This window comes from Rhincodon typus, chromosome 26 (assembly GCF_021869965.1).
Source record: "Rhincodon typus isolate 14 chromosome 26, sRhiTyp1.1, whole genome shotgun sequence".
In the NCBI taxonomy this organism is placed as follows: Eukaryota; Metazoa; Chordata; class Chondrichthyes; order Orectolobiformes; family Rhincodontidae; genus Rhincodon; species Rhincodon typus.
Genome location: NC_063357.1, coordinates 13430563 through 13451711, shown reverse-complemented (window position 1 = coordinate 13451711; position 21149 = coordinate 13430563). Strand labels below are relative to the sequence as shown.

The window sequence follows — 21149 nt, the reverse complement described above, 5'->3', positions numbered from 1 at the left end:
AGGTAGAAATTCTCCTGATACATATTACAACTAATAATATTTGAGCATACACAGGGAATTGAGGAGAGATACAAATAATCACTCTGGCAGTTAGAGAAATATTTAATCATTTACATGCTGCAATAAAACAAGTGATTTGACAATCCATTTTTACAGCTCTGCTGCTGCCTTTTATGTCTGTATTTGCTGGATTTAAGAAAGAAGTTAGAAAATCTCAAAGTAAGAATTTGCAAGTTTGAAAGCAGCTAACCCATTGTTCGATATCTTCAATAATGATGAATCACCTCCAGTAAAGTTGACTAAATCTATAGCTTAATTTTGAACATTTTTGAAAGAAAAGACAATAAGTTATATCACAACTCCAAAGTCAAATCAGAACCAGAAAACCATCTTACTGCTGCTCTTCAGCAAACTGCTTTTGCATATCTGGAGTGTACTGTGGCGGAGAAGGACGAATCCCCATGTAATGATGCTGTGGCATAAATGACATTCCGGCTGGTGGCATTGGTCCCATTGCCATTCCACTCTACAGGGAACAAAATATTCAAATAGTATTTCTGAACAAGAACGGAAAGAAAACAGGTCATTCAATCCAACCTGTTTGCCTTGTTGTTTCGATACATGTGCAGAATCTACTAATCTCGCTTGTATCCTCTATTTCTTATTCAATAAAACTGCCTAATATGTCTAAGTGATAGAAACATCACCATGGCAGCTCAATAATTCCTTGAGCAAGTTGTTAATAATTAAGCAAACATTGTACAACAAATGGGAAATCAATTGATATCTAAGTGTACACTTTAAATAAACGTTCAATTGCAACGTCTATTAACAAGACCTATATTCATTTTGATAATACATTTAAATTACGTGAGTCAATAAATAAGTACAAGTACTCTATCCTAGGACTAACTCTGAACAGTATTACACAGCAGGGGGTGGATCTGTTGCATCAACAAATCTATAGCCACAAAATGTCACTGTGACCTTCCCCAGTTTGAGTGGGTGGGTGGTCACAGTAAAGGAAAAACAAGCATTAGTAAAAGCGTTTAATAGATTTTCTTCTTCTACAACTTTGTACCTAGCATACGAATAAGAAAAGACATATTTTTGTATGGGTCAAATAGTCACTGAATTACCTGCATGTGTATTGCTCCTGGAGGCATCTGTGAACCAAAATTCATTCCCATCATGCCTTGTATGTTGGGCTGCATCACAGGTACCATAGGGAATCCCTGCGGTTGCTGCTGCTGTTGCATTGACATCATTCCTATGCAGACACACAGAGTGAAATAAAAATCATTTAAATCTCAAAAAAAATCAGCTTTATGAAGATAAAAACTAAAGAACAACACAGCAATTAGTGGAATGTCATCAGAAACACTCCAGTACTTAGTACAGCTGTCTAACTACATCGCATTATGCTAAATGCTAGGAAAAATGTTCTTTAAGGCTGTAATATACTGTGGCACACCACAAACTACATGGTCATTCATGACATACAAATTGAGATCTCACCTGTCACAAAATATTTTTACAATTTTACCCCACACAAAAACTTAGATCTCAGAATATTTAAAGTACCAACAAGTTTTTCCAAGCATGGACAGTATTTAATGGTTCGGTATGCAACCGACAAATATCCTCAATACAATTAATTTAACTATTTACAGATAATATAGTCAGTAGTAAAATATGCAAATACAGAGACTTAGTAATGAGTACAAGGCACTGTACCTAATAATTGCGGCCTGCGTGAACAAAATTAAACAACATTATCTGTTTTTTTCCTTCTACCTTTTTATTTCCACCCCTAAATGTGACAACGCATGTTAAGAATAAGCTTCACAGCATTTGACCATACAAGATTGAGCCTTGATAACGTGTGTTAACGTGCAAATTGACGTTGTATTGCTTTACTTTAATCACTGTAGCTCAGTCAGCCTGATTTCTAATTCAACATCCCTAATTCTAATTCACACTTCCCTGGAAGAATTACTAAAGAGCAAGCAAAAAACAGGAACACTTGAAAATGTTTTTTCCAATCATGGTGATGGTTATCCTAGGAGTCTGCCCCTCTTCCATAATATTCTCTGTGTTTTGGTAAGGGAGCACGCATCGCCTGTTGGTACACTTGCAACCAGTGAAAAATCATAGGGTATGCAGCGTCTTAGAGTCACTGATAACAATATTCTGATTTACCTGCAAAGATCCTCTTAGTTTTTATTGCGAACTACTTTATTTGCCGTGGTGAGGTTTGACCATATGGTTCTTGCTCACATTAATTCTACCACAGAAGAAAGATTTGCTGTTCTGATTCCCATTTGGTGACTAGGACAACCTAGCATCACTGTATGCCTTTTTTTCAAAATAGGCCCATCCCCAGTGATGATATTTTTCCATCACTGGCTTAAAACAGACATATTCCTGTTTGTGTCACTTAATCTGTAACGCTAAATAATTCCTCTCCAAAGCACATGCTTACATACTGTACTGTGAAACCTGTTATTTAGGGACAACAAAGGACTCGAAATGCCTTTTTCTTTGTAGGTGTTCTTCTTTTCAGAACGTACATTGTATTTATGATGGGATTATCTGGGATAAGTGAGTGGAGGGAAGGAGAGGAGGAGGCGGAAGAGACAGGAGACAGATACAGAGACAGACTTGCTCCCTCTTTGTGCTCCAAATAATGCATAGGTAGGGGAGGGGGAAGGCGTTAATGCTGATAGCAGCTTATCAATTTGATAGAACAAATCTCAAAATTGCTGGAGCTCAAAAATAGGCCATTCAGCCTGTCGTGTCTGCAGTGGCTACTCTCCCACTATATCTCTATAACTCTGCGCTTTCTTCCTTTCCGGATTACAGTCTAATTTGCTCCTGGATGCTTTGACTGAAGCTACTTCAGCCACATTATCAGACAGTGCATTTTAGACCTTAACCATTCACTGTGTGAAAAAGACATTTGCTTCTTTTGTCATTTACTTTAAACCTGCTCTCTTGTTCTCAATATCTACTCTGTCTAGACCCCTCATGATCTTGAATACTGCTATCAGATACACTCAGCCTTCTTCAAGAAAAACAGTCTCAATCTAACTTCATAACTGAAGTTCCTCATCCCTCATTGTTGTGAAGGTTTTCTGCACCCTTTCTAATGCTTTCGTGTCCTTCCTAATGTTCACCACCCAGAACTGGCCACAATACTCCAGCTGAGGTTGAACGAGTGTCATGTACAAATTCAACGTAAACCCCTTGTTTGTGTCCTCAATGCAATCAAAAATGAAGGCCTGGATATTGTATGCTTTATTAACCACTCTTTCAACATGTCCTGCAAACTTCAATGACATATGCACATGTGTTCCTTTGCTCATGCACCCTCTTTAGAGTTGCACTCTTTATCTTACATTGTCCCATTATGTACTTCTTACCAAAATGAAACACACTATATTTCATTGCAATTAATTTCATCTGCTACTTATCTGCCCATTCCACCACTTGGCTATATATCTTTGAAGTTCTACACCATCCGATTCTCAGTTCACAATGCCTCTAAATTTTGTATCATCTACAAACGTTGAAATCATGATCTGTACTCAGATCTAAATCATTATGAAGAATCAGGAAAAACAAAGGTTCCAACATTACCCCCACGCAACTCTATTACAAACCTTCTTCCAAGTCAAAACACATCCACTACCCACTACACATACTTTCCTGCCACTCAGCAAATTTCATATTCGTGTCGTTACTGTCCTTTTTACTCTGTGAGCTACAACTTTGTCCACATGCCTGTTGTGTGCCGTTGCATTAAATGACTTTTGGAACTCGATGTCAACACATCAACAATGTTACCTCTTCGAGAAACTCTTGCAAATTAGTGAAATATAACTTCCCTTTCCTTGTTTAGCCAATATTTTTCTAGGAGACTAATAATCTTGTCCCAGTTTATTGCTTCAAGAAGTTTGTTCATTACTGAAGTTAAATTGATCGGTCTGTAGTTGTTGGGTTTATGTTTACATGAATTTTTGAACAAGGGTGTAACAATTTTCCAGTCCTCTGACACCATCCCCAGGGCTAAGGGAGACTGAAAACTGTAGCCTTGCCTCTGTACTTTCCACACTCGTTCCCTTCAATATTGTTGGATGCACTTCATCTAGTCTTGGCCTTATCAACTTTTAAGTACAGACAGTGTATCCAATACCTTCTCCTTATCAGGTGATATTACCTGGTGCAGTTCCCAGTTTTTGTTCAATGGAGTGTTTTTTGCCCAGAATCCATAGAAGTAGAGAAATCATTTGTTCCCTGAAATAGATGTGTGCAAACATTTAACCCCAAGGTGGAATAGTTTCTCTGAAACTACAGATGCTGGGCAAAAAACTCACCCAATCTACAAAAACAGTTTCCTTCACCTGTTTACCTTTATGTCTCGCATTTTTAAGTTGTACAAAGATTGAGTACATTGAAGACTGTCCGCAGATTATAATATGCATGTACCTAGAATTTAATGGAGCGGCTTGCATCCGTCACAATGCAGGTTAGAATGTCAGTTAGCTTCTGTCCTTTTTTTTAAATGGGACCCATATTTTGAAAGTGTTTTTTGATGCCGTTTTCACAGTAGCATACAAAATACAAAATGGATGATTTTATTTATTATTTCTGGACACTCATCCTTGCTCCTCTCCTCTGGCCTACCAGTTCCCCAAATATTGGCATAATGAAACATAGATGCATCTGTTCTGCGTGAACCAATGGTCACTCTAACAGTTAAACAATCCATTGAAAATTTAACAAATAAAGAACAATTGAATAGTGGACAATAATTAGTTTGTCAATTATATTCCTCACTTTTCCAATTTAAAATGAGTCATTATCACATAAGGTGTTCACACGTATTTTGAGAAAACAACAACTTTGTATTTTCTACTAAACACACAAAAAGGAGGCATTTTACAAATAAGCACACCACAGAATTTAATTCTTCAGTGAGAATTTTAAAAACCTTTCTTGAGAGGAGTCAAGAGTGACCTCATCTGAGTTAGACTGCATCACAAATATGGCAAACCAATTTGACTAAATGATTGAATTTCTACTATTCAAGCTATCTTAGGACTCAGTCATTAAATCAGAATACCTGAGAAATGTACCATGTTTGATCCAGTTTGTGCTGAGCTATCAGATTGCCACTGATGCAATAATCAGTGTATTTCTGAGTTAACTGATTTCAGCTGGGACTATGGAAAGGAAACTAGAACTGGCTTGAAAATCCATAAGAAACCTATCCAGGACTCCCAAAACCAATCACTATCTAAGAAGTGCCACAGCAAAGTTCCCCAAGGATGGGATCAAAATGGCACAGATGCCTTAAATTACTGAAAAGCAGACTCTTGTCACCTCACTATTTGTGCACAGTCTGGAAGAGTGGCCACAGAAATGAGGCACTTCAGGGCCATTAGACACCACTTCTTCAAAGGGACAGCATCTCAGGGAAAGGAGAAGAATATGACAGAGAAAGAAGTCAGGGCAAAACAGAATTTAGATCTTGCGTTGAAAATAGGTAAAGAGAGATGTGCAACTAAGCAGAGCTTTGCTGATATTGTACGTTTTGAATAAATGTGAAGGTTTGCTCCTTTTCGCCCGAGTAAGAATTCACATGGATACCCTGTGCCCAAGATCATGGTGTTGACTACATTAGATTTCCATGGTATCAATAGTATCAAACACTTGAATGATAAAAATCTCCCCACGTGCCACTTAAATGAGGTTCACTCCTCAATATTACTGCAATAAAATATTAGCTCAGATGAAGAGAGCACAGAAAGGGAATTAGAAGTCCACAACATGCAAAGTGATTTTGTTGAAAGATGATGTTTTGATTTTTTTCTGCACAGAAGGGAAACAATTAAATTTTATGAATCCTATGGAATTTTAGCAGAAAGAAGGATGGAGGGTATGGACTAGAACCCACTTTAAAGTCTTGAAAGTCATTCCCTATCCTGAGCCAACTGATATCACTAGGTATTCTGGTTAGCTTCAGTATCTTTGGTTCAGTGGCACCAACTGCTTTTCCAAAAGTTCCAAGCAGAAAGTGCAAGCATACAGGCACTGTTCTTAGTGGTGATGATGCAGCCTATTTGCGGGGCAATCATTGCCTGACCTCAGAATGGAGCTACTCCCTACACAGAGTAAGAACCTTGGAGTAAGGAAGAAAGGATGGAAAACATCTTGTTTTAAAATGCAACATTACAAACTCACTGAATCATAACACAACTATACATTGTAGGGGCCAGGGCAAAGGATTTGGTTAATAATTAATTACTGAAGCAATTCCTTTTAGAAGTATTTTTTACTTCTCACTACAATACAGGGAAGAAAGTAAAACAGTTATTATTTCCAACAAAATAATCTGGTTGCCTCAGACTTAAGTTAAATACCCAAATGTATTTATTCGTCAATCCAGTTTCTTAAAAATCCCTTCACAGTGTTGAGGCAATACAGTATAAATCAGTCTCAATTATGGGCAACACAACACTGTTTGTGGCATTAGGTCGGTAAACCTTTGCAGGACCATTAGTAAGAATAAACATAAATATCTATGGGCAGTATAAATTTGAAAGAGTGTAAAATGCATTTCTTTCAGTCTTCTTGCTGTTTGGAAGTGCAAATGTTTTTCAGGAGTTGCAAATGGGCATGATTTCCATAAATCGTAATATAATTGAAGAACAAATAATGAATTGGAAGGCCTTCTGTCATGGTACTTTCAAATAAAAGTCACAATGACTATTCAGCTTAAACAGGAATATTAAACATTGATGTGAGGAAAATAGAATTATTTGTGATTTTGAACAGAATAAATTCATAGGAAGAACAGCATTAGCTAGTCAGATGTCAGAAACCTCAGTGGAAATTTTCTTTCCTTTTGTGACAAGGTTAAAATGTGTACACAGCCAATGTTTGTGGTGCATTGCATGCAGTTAGCCCTTGCCAACTTATTTAGTATAAATGTTCGAGTCAAAAGTAATTTTCCTGTTTGTTTTCTATCCATGCTCAAATGGAGTCTGTCGTTTCCATGTAACGAATCTTCAGCATGTTTTGTTTTATGAATTCAATTCATTGACAATTTTATACATGCTGGAGGCATTCTGATAGGAGGTTGGCAAAAGGATTGAAAACACAAATTAATAGTTAATTGTTTAACTAATAGCCTATAAACAGTGGTGTGAATCAGGAATCTGAAAATAGATTGAGGTGGATATCAGAATTTGTTTATGACACAAAAATAGTGAGATGACTGTGATTGAACTTCAGAAGGGCAACCGTTGGTTGAGAACACAGAGAAATGAAAGATGATACACTTACAGAAGAAGAATGAAGAGTGAAAATAGACTGAAAACAATTAAACTTTACAAGAATTAGAAAAATAAGATGGCTTAGCCTTACATATTTTTCTATAAATAATTTTAATAACTGTTCAGACATGTTATGAAATGGGATTCAGCTGCAACAATAACTACACAGAATTCTAATTTTAATAAATAGCAAAAAACAAGCACTCAAAACTTGCATCCATACGACACCAAAGTAAAAAATATCCCAAGGCACTTCACAAGTACATGTTAAAATAAAAATTGACAAAGTTAAAGTTAAAGGAGGAAATATTCCATGGGAGCCAAAACTTTAGTCAACTAAGTACTTTTAAGGAAGGTCTTAAACTGAAATTCTACAAGTTATTGGTTAGGCTGTAATTATAATATAGTGTCTCGAATCAATCCCTAACTTTAAGAGTTATATCAAGGCTATGAGAAAAACAGAAACAAACGAATAGACACCAAGGAGCAGTGGTATTTAAAATTATATAGAGCTTTATAGTACGTGTTTAGAAAACTGTTTTCAATGTTTAATAAAGTTTAAATGGAAAGCAAAACTTTTAACACCAAGCACAAGAAAAGATTAGAAAAATGATTTTACAACAGTGATGCCCCACAAGCATCGATGAAAGTAAAAGCAAAATAGCTTTTGAAAGTGATCCAAACAAATGATTGAAAAATAGAAATATAACAAGATATGAGAAAAATGCTGGAAAGGGATTTTAAAAAGTTCCATGATCCTGCACAGACATGAAGAAATAAGTGATACCCTTCTGCAGCAAACTAAAAAAAACCTGTCCAATACAGAGGAATATGAATGAATATCACCATTTCAACCTCCTCATCACATCATTTACCATAGCTTCAATCTGCCCTGATCTGATTTGTTAGAAGATGAATTCCCAGGACCTGATCAGGTGTACCCTAGAACTCTATGGGAATTTAGGGAAGTGATTGCTGGGCCCCTTGCTGAATTTTTGTATCATTGATAGCCACAGGTGAGGTGCTGGAAGACTGGAGGTTGGCTAACATGGTGCCACTATGTATGTAAGGTGGTAAGGAAAAGCCAGGGAAATATAGACCAGTGAGCCTGACATCAGAGGTGGGCAAGTTGTTGGATGGATTCCTGAGGGACAGGATTTACACGTATTTGGAAAGGCAAGGACTGATTAGGGATAATCAACATGGCTTTGTCTAAGGGAAATAGTGTCTCACTAACTTTATTGAGTTTCTTGAAGAAGTAATAAAGAGTATCGATGAGGACAGAGCAGTGGATGTGATCTATATGGACTTCAGTAGGGCTTTCGACAAGGTTCCTCATGATAGACTGGTTAGCAAGGTTAGATCATGTCGAATACGGGGAGAACTAGCCATTTGGATACAGAACTGGCTCGAAGGTAGAAGACAGAGGGTGGTGGTGGAGGGTTGCTTTTCAGACTGGAGGCTTGTGACCAGCGGTGTGCCACAAGGATCGATGCTGGGTCCATTGCTTTTTGTCATTTATATAAATGATTTGGACGTGAACATAGGAGGTATGGTTAGTAAATTTGCAGATGACACCAAAATTGGAGGTGCAGTGGACAGCGAAGAAGGTTACCTCAGAGTACAATGGGACCTTGATCAGATGGGCCATTGGGCCAAGGAGCGGCAGATGGAGCTTAATTTAAATGAACGCGAGTGCTGCATTTTGGAAAGGCAAATTAGGGTACAACGCATATACTTAATAGTAAGGTCCTGGGGAGTATTGCTGAACAAAGAGACCTTGGAGTGAAGGTTCATAGTTCCTTGAAAGTGGAACTGCAGGTAGACAGGGTAGTGAAGACGACGTTTGGTGCGCTTGCCTTTATTGGTTAGCACATTGAGTATAGAAGTTGGGAGCTCATGTTGCAGCTGTACAGGACATTGGTCAGGCAATTCTGGTCTCCCTGACATAGGAAGGATTTGAGAAACTTGAAAGGGTTCAGAAAAGATTTACAAGGATGTTGCCAGGGTTGGAGGGTTTGAGCTATAGGGAGAGGCTGAATAGGCTGGGGCTATTTTCCCTGGAGCGTCGGAGGCCAATGAATGACCTTATAGAAGTTTATAAAATCATGAGGGGCATGGAAAAGATGAATAGCCAAGGTCATTTCCCCAGAATGGGGGAGTCTAAAACTAGAGGGCATAAATTTAAGAGAGGGAAAAGATTTTAAAGGGACCTCAGGGGCAACTTTTTCACACAGAGGGTGGTACATGTATGGAATGAGCTGTAAGAGAAAGTGGAGGAGGCTGGTACAATTGCAACATTTAAAAGGCATCTGGATGGGTATATGAATAGGAAGGGTTTAGAGGGATATAGGCCAAATCGGACTGGGTTAGTTTAGAACATCTGGTCAGCATGGACAAGATGCACAGAAGGGTCCATTTCCATGCTGTACAGCTCTATGACTAAGTCATCTTCAAAAAGACGGTTTCAATGTAAAAAGAATCCTTATAATTATGGGACTTCTCTTTCAGTCTATTAAGATTCTATATGCTTAATCTTCCACAAAGTATAAATAACTGTGATTTCAAGATCTTGTTGGAAAGAGTTCGAAGAACTATGGACACTGCCAACTCAGTTAGTGTGAAGTTCAGATTTAATCAGTCTGCTGTTTTCCATCCTGGTTACCTCCATTCTCTGGCATATTATTTACCTATGGATAAATTGGAACAAGCAGTTTTAGCTAATTATACACTGTGATCTAGTGCTGCAAATATCACTCAGGTCCTGAGGTAAATATGTATTTAATAGAAAGTGATTTGCTACAATTCAAAATTAATTATTAGACTCTGTTATGCTAACCCAACAGCAATACTGAATACAACTGTAGATTGAGGCGGCTCGATGGCTCAGTGGTTAGCTTTGCTGCCTCACAGTGCCAGGAACCCGGGTTTGATTCCACCCTCGGGCTACTGTCTGTGTGGAGTTTGTACATTCTCCCCCTGTCTGCATGGGTTTCCTCCCACAGTCCAAAGGGCCTGTTTCCACAGTGTAGGGATTCTGTGATATCAGTTTAGAGAGGATTTAATCTGTGTATGAAACTTGTGGCCAGCTGTGAGCATGGGAAAAGTCTCAAAGTGCATCAGGCTTTGTGCTTGCCTACACCAAATTTCATAATGTCCATAAGTTTCAGGCTGGTGGGAATGACATTTTTTGGGTAGGGTTGGGGGCGGGGGAGGAGGTGGTGGTTTATAAGAGAAATAAAGGAAGGCAAATAAGAATGACATCAAAAGGAGGTCTGATCTTTTATCTTTTTAAAGGTGGGAGGGGAAGGATTGAGATGGCTTCATCCACTCATTACCCAAAGTACAACCAACAACAGCTGTACACTAAACCTTCTGGGTGAATGACAGCAGAGGTATAAAGAAGCACAGGTGTTGTATTCTTTAGTACATTTTTGTGCATTTAACTTTTCAAACATTTCATATATTTTGTATGCTAAATTCGATACAGCTCATTTGGAATTTACAATGTTGTGTTCAAAGAAACTCATGCAAAATTAAGTCAAGGCAATAAATGTTTAAAGATTAATGTTATTACATCGCATGTAATGAGTCACAAATGGTGCAAGAACACAAATGAATCAAGATATGCATGGTAGAATCGCAATATTGCCATACATACCTTGGGGAGGAACTAATCCCCCTGATACTGGGAACATGAAGCTGTAACCAAAGTAGAAGAAAATAAAATTAGCAAAACAGATTTTCACTGACAAGAGCTTAAACTGATGTCCATGAAACCTATATTCCAATGAGAGAGAAAAATCTTTATACCAGGATTGAAATTCTCTGTCACAAATAAATGATCATTGAAATACTGTCCAGGTGTTTGAAAGGGAAGAATTGTAAAATATTTGGGCAGGAGGACGGAATCACATTCAGAGGAAAGACAGAAGTGACAGAATAGACATCATGGCCAGAATGGGCTGTTACTATATTGCATCATGCAATGATTCTTCACAAAAGGTATCAACTCTGTGGAAAAGACTGTGAAGGCTGCTCGTTTGGGAACTGGATGGTTGTATTCCTTCTTTTGAAAATTGAGTCTGGAGCCTCGCCCACTTACCTTTCAGTGCAAACAGAAACTTCTGATGTCACCGCTTCACATATTATGTTAACATCAACAAACAAATGACAGAAAAGTAGAAATCATTTTTTAAGAAGTTACTTACTATAATCGATGTTCCGGAGACCAGTATTTTTAATATAATGGAAAACTCAATCTTTTTGCTCCTTTTTAGGCAGCAGTAAGGATTACGCCCACGATAAAATGCCACACCTTCCATGTATGGTGCTCCATGGTATTCTTTTAAAAATTAATGTCATGCCTAACCATCTTGAGTGGCTGTGCAGCACTGGAATCTGTAATAAAGCTTTACTGTGAATCCGCTGAAGCTTTGTTTTATGCCCCAGTGTTTTAGGCCAAAGGAAACTTTCTAGGATATCACCACATTACAAGTTCCTGATCTCAACCAGATCATTAGAAAAGTTGCAGCAGTACTAACCAACAAATGTCTGACAAAGGATCTGCACCTCTTCAGCTACTAAGTGTACCACATATCAATTATTCATAACACAACACTGGCAGCGAACCATGAGCTGGCCATCTCTTGCTCAGTATGGCATTGCATAGCAAGTTATTATTTGTGAGGTTACGGAAGACAGAAAGAGACCTCAAGGATACATTTATTCATGTCCATATTCATATCAAATCTGGAAGCAAATACTCCCACCATCCCAAGAGTTTGCCATATCTTCAGAAGGATTTAATTACTTCAGGACATAAGTATTGCATGTCTCATAAATAACCACATCTTGTGCTACCCAAACACACATTTCTGACAAGAGACTCTTGGCACTACTGTATTAGGAGAGTATATTTGGAACAAGAAAGCTAGCTGATAAGATGTTCACTCGCATCAGTTAAGGACAGTTTGAAGGATCAAACCTGCAGAGTGATAGCATTGGCTCTGGGAAGAAGATATCAGTGGCAAACACAGTGAAGCAGGTTTTTCCACTTAAGACTGTAAGGTATTCTGCAGTAGAGTACGTTGTGACTCATACTTGAGAATCCAACAGGACTTCCTAGATGTACATTTTTAAGGACAATCAACCATTGAATTTAATACCAAAAGTGACATGTAAACTGCAAAAATGCACCAAGGTTACTCATGCAATGTGACTCATAACAGCTTTGAAAGAGAGTAATTGCATTATTGCTGGCTCGGTGGGAGCATCTTCAATTCTAAATCACAAAGCCTTGGGTTCAAGCCCTACTTCAGCTCATCATTTTGGCTTACACATTACTGCGGTACTGACAAGAGTGTTGCACTGCTACAGGTGTTATCTTTTGGATAAGATATGAAATGCTCCTTCTGTCTTCTCAGATAAATATGCAAAAAATCCCATGCCACTATTGAAGGAGATATGATAGTTGTCTCTATATCCACGCCATAACTATCCATGGGCTAACATCATGATTAACATATTTTGTAAATTACCTTGCTGCTGTGAGTGAGAGACCTTACTGTTTGCTGCCTGCAGTGTTTTCTCCAATACCCTTTGAAAGTAATTCATTGGCTGTGAACCATTTTGGATTGGTGAAAGACTTTTGCTTCTAAAACTAATGTCTTATTATTCCCATGTTTCTTACTTTTAAGTCACACAAAGATTCGTGAACATCTGCCACATCAGCCCATCCCAATCTCACTAAAGACTGTATTTGATACAGTATTAACCAAATGCATTGAAAACATGGTGAAAATGTCAGCCGCAGATTTCTACTTGAACACTTCATTCTGTCCATTCAATATTTTCCTCTAAATCCCACTTCTGTTGTTTCTAGATTAATGTCTTCATAATATGCACCGAAAATGGTCAATTTCAGTTAGATACTCGTCTCCAAACAACACCATTTGGACCTGTCTAGATCCATCACTATTTGTAAGGCTTACCCAAACAGAAGGATGGGAAACAGGTTAATGCAAGCACTAACCTCACTGTCCCATGCAGTAAGAAGTGCAGTGAACTCCCACATTCAACCATGAACCAGAAAGCAGTACTAACCAGAAAAGAAAGAGACCAGCATCTGAAGGACTGGAGGAAGAAATTACAAGACTAATAACATGGACAGGCCATGTCAACCTTTCTTAATGATGGAACTGCCTTTTCAAGGGACAAATTTTGAGACAAAAAGCTGGCAAAATGCCTAGGGATATGACTGAGGTCAACACCACAGGCAGAAATGCTCAGAGTAACAGTGGCAATTCCTTTCTTTGGTTCACCAGAAATACTCAGGACAGCTGGTATTTTATCAACTACCAAATCCAGAAGTCACAAAATAATTCAACTATCACCCTAGCCTCATAGAAGAGATGAAATATTACTTCCATAAGTGAATACAAAAATAAAATTACAACTGTAGGGCATCTCTTGGCTTAAAGTGTGCTTCTCAAGCATTTAAAAATTGCATATGAAGGTTCCACAAATTGCCAAGTAAAGCTTAAATTTGAAAAAATTACTACAAAAGATCCTCACACAAAATATTGCTGATGCTGGAATTCTGAAAAGACTTAACAGGTTAGGTAGTATCTGTGGGGAATTAACATTTCATTTACGAAAGGTCACCTCGACCTGAAATGTTAACTTTGTTTCTCTCCACAGATGCTGCCTGATGATCTGAGTTTATTCAGCAATTTTTCATTTTATTTTATAGACTAAAATACACTATCTGCCTTGAGTGTATATTTTCTTAGCAAGAGAAACTCAACTGAGCAGTTTTGTTGAGAAATTTCAATATTCACCCCATTATTACATCCGTAAAAGGAGCTCCTATAGTCATTTTGTCACGTTGCCACCCTGCACAATGTTAGCCAATGTTTTCTTTGAATATTTGTTTTGGGACAGGCAATATTGGTGAGACACTAATTGGTTGTGGTGGAATTTAAATTCATGGCTTCATGTTGCTCATTAAGCACCATAACACTAAGCTTTGGAGCCCAAGTTTATTTTGCTGCCCATTAAATCCCAGCACCAAAGATCAAAATGCATTGCATAAACCAGGCCAAAAAGATAGGAATAGAAATTGGCTCAATTCTCAATGACAGTAAAGGAATTTCACAACACATCAAAACTGAAATAGTACTCAAGTTTCAATTTGAGGTTGTATGTATAAAATATAATAACACAAATAGCAATTGCTTTTGGTTATATTTTATTTAATACATTAGCACTAATCTGCATTAAACCTGAACAAATGATTAAACATCATAACTATAGTTGGTTAAACTAGATGATAGAGATGGGATTGGATATGGGTTAAAGAGAGATTATATGGGACAGAGAATGCAGTGGGCTGGAACTTAAGAATGCACTCTACTCCTACTAATAGAATTAGGATAATAATCACAAATGCTTTGCAGGCCTCTGCTAATTCTTATTTACATCATAATTAAGTAGTAATCCTTACTCACAAACACTGCACTTCTCTACACAGACCAAGTCATATATACATAATTTACCGTTGGAAACCTGCTCTGAATGCAGCTGTTTTACAATGTAACAATTATCCCTCCATATATCTTTACAAGTATTGAAGATGAATAATAACAAAACCTAGACTGCTCTGAAGATCTGTGCAGCTTTCCTTGTTCGGCTATAATTTTAAAGGAAGGTCGATATGAGATGTTTTTAACATGGTTCACAGCATTTCAACAATATTGTCAGTTCTGCACTACATCCACGCTTCGCTGTCTGAAAAGGTCAATACCATAAAGAAAGCTTCCAGTATTGTTCAAAATAGGGGAAATTGGGTAAATTAGTAGCAGCGATGGTGCTCTCAGAATTATTCAAGTAACCAGTACCAGTACTTTTATTTAGGAAATCTCACCAGTGGGAAAGGGGACTGTATTTCAAATAAAAATCAAATGTCCAATAAAAAAAATACTGCTCTGATGGTTTCTAACAAACTGATAAGCTAAAGGCTAAATGTTACTATTTTAACACAAAATGTCATATATACAATTTTATTTAATATGCCAGTGCTCAATATGCCTTTGGGAACTATATAAAAAGGACAATCGCAATATTATCAACTGCAAATCAGTATGTTTAAATTTAAAGATCATGATGCTTTGAGGGACATACTGAAAGACTTAGAATTATAGAGTCACAGAGATTTACAGGATGGAAACAGACCCGTCAGTCCAACCTGTCCACACCAACCAGATGTCCTAAACTGATCTAGCCCCATTTCCAGCATTTAGCCCATATCCCTCTAAAGCCTTCCTATTCATGTACCTTTCAAGATGACTTTTAAATGTTGTAATTGTACCCTTCGCTGGCAGCTCTTTCCATCATGCAGTACTTTCTGTGTGAAAAAGATGCCTCTCAGGTCCCTTTCAAGTCTTTCCCCTCTCACCTTAGACCTATGCCCTCAAGTTTTGGACTTGACCCACCCTAGGAAAAAGATCTTGACTATTCAGCCTATCCATGCCCTTCATGATTTTATAAACCTCTATAAGGTCACCCCTCATCCTCCGACGATCCAGGGCAAAAAGCCCCAGTCTATTAAGCCTCTTCTTACAGTTCAAACCTTCCAATCCCGGCAACATCCTTATAGATCTTTTCTGAACTTTTGCAAGTTTAACAACATCTTTCCTATAGCAGGGAGACCAGAATTCAACACAGTATTCTAAAAGTGGCCTCACCAATTTACAGCCACAACATGATGTCCCAACTCCTGTACTTAATGAACTGACCAATGAAGGCAAGTGTGCCAAATGTCTTCTTCACCATCCTATCACCCTGTGACTCCACTTTCAAGGAACAATGCACCTGCACTCTTTGTTTGGCAATACTCCCCAGGGCCCTACGATTAACTATATTAGTCTTGCGTTGGTTTGTTTTACCAAAATGCAACACCTCACATCTAACTAAATTAAATTCCATCTGCCACATCTCAGCCCATTGGTCCATCTGATCAAAGTCCCATTGTACTCAGGTAACCTTCTTCACTGTCCGCCACTATCAATTTTGGTGCCATCTGCAAACTTCCTAACCATACGTCCTACATTCACATCCAAATCACTTATATACATGACGAAAACCAGTGGACAAAGTACCAATCCTTGTAGCACACTGCTGGTCACAGACCTCTAGTCCAAAAAGCAATCCTCTACCACCATCCTCCGTCTCCTACCTTCAAGCCAGTTCTGTATCCAATTGGCTAACTCCCCCTGGATTCTATGTGATCTTTTCTTGCTAACCAGTCTACCATGTAGAACCTTGTTGAACACCTTGCTGAAGTCCATATAGACGACACCTACCACTCTCCCTTCAATCTGCTTTGTTACTTCTTCAAAAAACTCAATCAAAGTTAGTGAGACACAACTTCCCACACACAAAGCCATGTTGATTAGTCCTAAACAGTCTTTGCCTTTCCAAATGCATGTAAATTCTATCCCTCAGAATTCCCTCCAACAATTTACCCACCACTGACATCAAGCTCACTGGTCTATAGTTCCCTGGCTTTTCTTTACCACGTTTCTTAAATAATGACACCACATTAGCCACCCTCCAGTCTTCTGGCACCTCACCCATGGCCGTCAATGATACAAATATCTCAGCAAGGGACCCAGCAATCTCTTCCCTTGCTTCCCATGGAGTTCTGGGGCACACGTGATCAGGTCCCAGGGATTTATTTATCTTTATGCTGTTTCAGATCTCCTCTTCTGTAATATGGACACTTTTCATGACATCACTATTTATTTCTAAGTTCCCTAGTTTCCATGTCCTTCTCCACAGTAAATACTGAAATGAAATATTCATTTAACATTTCACCCATATCCTGCAGTTCCACACAGACAGCCTTGCTGATCTTTAAGGATCACCGTTCTCTTCCTAGTTACTTTTTCTCCTTAATGCATATGTAAAATCTTTGGATTTTCCTTAACCTTGCATGCCAACGCTATCTCATGTCCCGCTTTTGTCCTCTCGATTTCCCGCTTAAATAGACTTCTACTGCCTTTATTCTCCTGTAGGTATTCACTTGATCCCAGGTAAGTATACCTGACATATGCCTCCTTCTTTTTCTTGAACAGAGCCTGAATTTCTCCAGTCATCCAGCATTACCTACACCTACCAGCCTTGCCTTTCTCACTAACAGGAGCATACTGTCTCTGAACTCTCGTTGTCTCATTTTTGAAGGCGTCCCATTTTCTAACCATACCTTTACCTATAAACAACTTCCCTCAGTCAACTTTTGAAAGGTCCTGCTTAATACTGTCAAAATTGGCCTTACTCCAATTTAGAACTTTAACTTTTAGATCAGGTCTATCCTTTTTCACAACTATCTTAAAACGAATAAAATTATGATCAATGGCCCCAAGGTGCTCTGTCACTGACACCTCAGTCACTTGCCCTGCCTTATTTCCCAAGAGATGGTCGAGTTTTGCTCCTTCTGTAATAGGTACATCTACATATTGAGTAATACAGTTTTCTTGTATACATTTAAATTCCTCTCCATCCAAGCCCTTAACAACAGCCCCAGTCTATGTTTGGAAAGTTAAAATCCCCTACCATTACAACCCTATTATTCTTACAGATATCTGAGATCCCCTTACATGTTTGCTTCTCAGTTTCCCACTGATTATTTGGGAGCCTATAGTACGATCCCAAATAGGTGATCATCTCTTTCTTATTTCTCAGTTCCACTCATATAAGGTCACTGGACATTCTCCCAGGAATATCCTCCCCAGGTCAAATGTAATGTTTTTTAAGCAACAACACTAACCCCCTTCCCTCTTGCCCCCCTTTCTATCCTTCATATAGCATCTATACCCTGGAACATTAAGCTACCAGTCCTGCATCTTAAATAATAACCACATTTAACAGGAATTCTTAAAACATTAAATATATTGAGGAAGTGAGAAAACTTTTTAGCAACTCTCAATCAAGTATTTGTCAACTTTCGTTATGCTTTAAAGTTAAGATAGCAAAATTCATCTACTTGATTGACAAGTATAACAAATTACAGATGGAATCATAACATGTCTGGAGAGGGGAAGAGTAAGGACAAAAGCAAGTATTCAATCATCACAAGGTTATTAGGTCAACTTTGGAATCTACTGCAGTTACTCAGCAGTCTTTTTTCTGGAGATAGTGGGAGTGGGGTAATTATTCAAAGCCATAATTACTGTGCTAAATAGTTTGGCACTATTGCATACACCTAAAAAGGTCAGCAACATTAAACAGCCTTCAAAGTATCACAACTTGCAAATTCTTGTAGTGTTAATTTTTAATACCAACCGATGCAACAAAACAGAACACATGGCAGAGACCAAAAAGCCCACAAAGTCAACTTTTTCCATTCCAGGTGTGCCTAAAATTAAAAATAAGATACACTTAAATCTGCTGAGCACAAGAAGTACAGTTATTTCTTCCCTACACACATGCTCACTGGGAAGTGAAATAGTATCAAAGCTCGTTTATTCCCTCGCCTTTTTACTGGCATACTGCAAATTGCAAAGATCATTGCAGCTACATTAAGGGAGTTTATGAATACTTTTATTGCCCAACAACACACGAGATACAGAAAGAGGGAATTACAATTCAACGTTTTTTTGAAGATCGAATTCGATCAAGAAATGTCCACTTAATTTAGCTGCGTCGGATGAAAGGTGATAGGGTGAGATGAAAGATACATGAAGCACGATCTCCTTCAGGAACATCAATTATTCAGTGTGCAGCTTCCCGTTCAATTCAGACAGCAGAACTTCACAGCCTCAAAATAAGGGGAAAGGGGTATTTGCGTGTACTTCCATTCGGCAACAATCCACCCAAGGTTTACTTTTAGAAAAAAAACCATCAACACAACAATATTAAAGTGGAAGGGGAGGGGTAAGAGAAAGAAGAAAGTTTAAAATGTAAAATAAAATCGTGCGGAGATCGGCTTTTACCCATTTATAAAGGAAACAATCGACTCAGTGGAAATGTAATTTAAAAGATCAGATAATCAGAGGTAAGAGTTGTCCGGTGGTATCTAGGGCATCAGAGGGTAAATATCAAAGTGTGCGTGTGCGTGTGAGAGGGAGGGAAACAGGGTCTTGCTCACTGACCCAGACTAACCCCGTTTCCCAGCATCATCTTGAAGGCAGAGAGGCGGCCACCGGCTCCGTGATGAATCGAGCCGGCCGCCCAGCCAATCATAAATCATCACCTGATTTAGTTTACCATTTATAATAATTATACCAATAAAGAAAAGAGGAAAGTCGATGTTTCTTCACTTACCCACTACCATTGCCGCCAGTGCCATTGCTGCTGCTACCACCGCCACCACCACCGCCTGGACGCAGCGCCATCTTGATTCGGCTCCTTGTCAACCAGCAACTACTTCCGGGTCTCCTCCCCCCTCCCCCACAAAAGGTCAACGCCCAGTCACCTGTCACCAGCTGTGTCAACCTGACTGAGTCAGGCTCATTGCAACATGCCCCAAGCACTTCCAATATCTCTGTATACAGCTCACTATCATCTCTTATTCTTTCACTGACCCCGAAACATTAATCCTGTTTCCTCCTCCACAGATCGGCTGAGTGGCTCCAACAGTTTCTGTTTCAGATCCGCAGTTCATTGTTTTATTTTATATTATTTCTTATTCATTTGGGTGGGAGGGGGAACAGCTGCCTCCCTGCCTCCTTTCCTCCTTCCTGCTTCACTATTTTCTCTCAATCAGGCTGAATGATGCATGGTTAAGTTTTCAAACACCCTAGCCAAAGACACTGCACCTATTCTTACTAAAGTGAAATATAATCTTTGCAATTGTGCGTTCTTGGTGCTGTGACATGGTCTAGGCTGGACGGGAAAATTGAATATATGAAAATGCAAGAAAATTAAAATTGAGAAAGACTTTGATAGAGTGGTATCTTTGTTAAGAATCTGATCCAGGGTGCAGAGGATAGACTTTGATGGCACAACAGAGGTTACGGCATTGATGAACTTGCAAGATGTGGTTGTTGACAGATTGTTTGAAAAGCATTAGACTAACGCTGAGCCATGCGGTATCCATTGGCCAGACTTCTCCGTGCACTTCTCCCTTGTCCAAGGTGATTTTTTTTCATTCATTCGTAGGAAGTGGGCATTGCTGGCTAGGCCAGCATTTATTGCCCAATCCTAATTGCAATGGAACTTAATAGCTAGCTAGATGTTTTTAAAAAGTAGTTAGGAGTCAACCATATATTTGTGTTAGTTTGGAGTGCATGTAGGCCAGACCAGGTAATGATGGCAGATTTCTTTTTCTATTTTACATTAGTGAAGCAGCTAGGTTTGTATAACAATCAATAGTGCTTACATGTCACAATCAGGCTAGCTTTTAATTACGTCAGAGATAGTAGGAACTGCAGATGCTGGAGAATCTGAGATAACAAGGTGTAGAGCTGGATGAACACAGCAGGCCAAGCAGCATCATAGGAGCAGGAAGGCTGATGTTTCGGGCCTAGACCCTTCATCAGAAATGGGGGAGGGGAAGGGGGTTCTCCATCTTCTATCCGCCTCCCCCTCTCTTCCTAGTCCATCTTCTATCCCCCCTCCCTATTTATTTCAGAACTCCCTTCCCCTCACCCATTTCTGATGAAGGGTCTAGGCCCAAAACGTCAGCCTTCCTGCTCCTCTGATGCTGCTACACCTGCTGTGTTCATCCAGCCGTACACCTTGTTATCTTAGCTTTTAATTACAATCTTTTTACTGAATTTAAATTTCACTATCTGCTACGTT

At 38.8% G+C, this 21149-nt stretch overlaps 1 protein-coding gene across 1 annotated transcript in view; it reads right to left on the bottom strand.

Moving 5' to 3' along the window:
- Positions 1 to 19829, bottom strand: part of synrg (synergin, gamma) — a 95079-nt gene extending 75250 nt beyond the window's left edge. The window contains exons 1-4 of the mRNA XM_048612352.1: positions 19671 to 19829; positions 11005 to 11045; positions 1140 to 1270; positions 396 to 526 (exon numbers count right to left, since the gene is read on the bottom strand). Of these exons, the coding sequence (XP_048468309.1) occupies positions 396 to 526; positions 1140 to 1270; positions 11005 to 11045; positions 19671 to 19741 (374 nt within the window). The 5' untranslated portion in view covers positions 19742 to 19829. The remainder of the gene's footprint in view (positions 1 to 395; positions 527 to 1139; positions 1271 to 11004; positions 11046 to 19670) is intronic.
- Positions 19830 to 21149: the final 1320 nt, after the last annotated feature.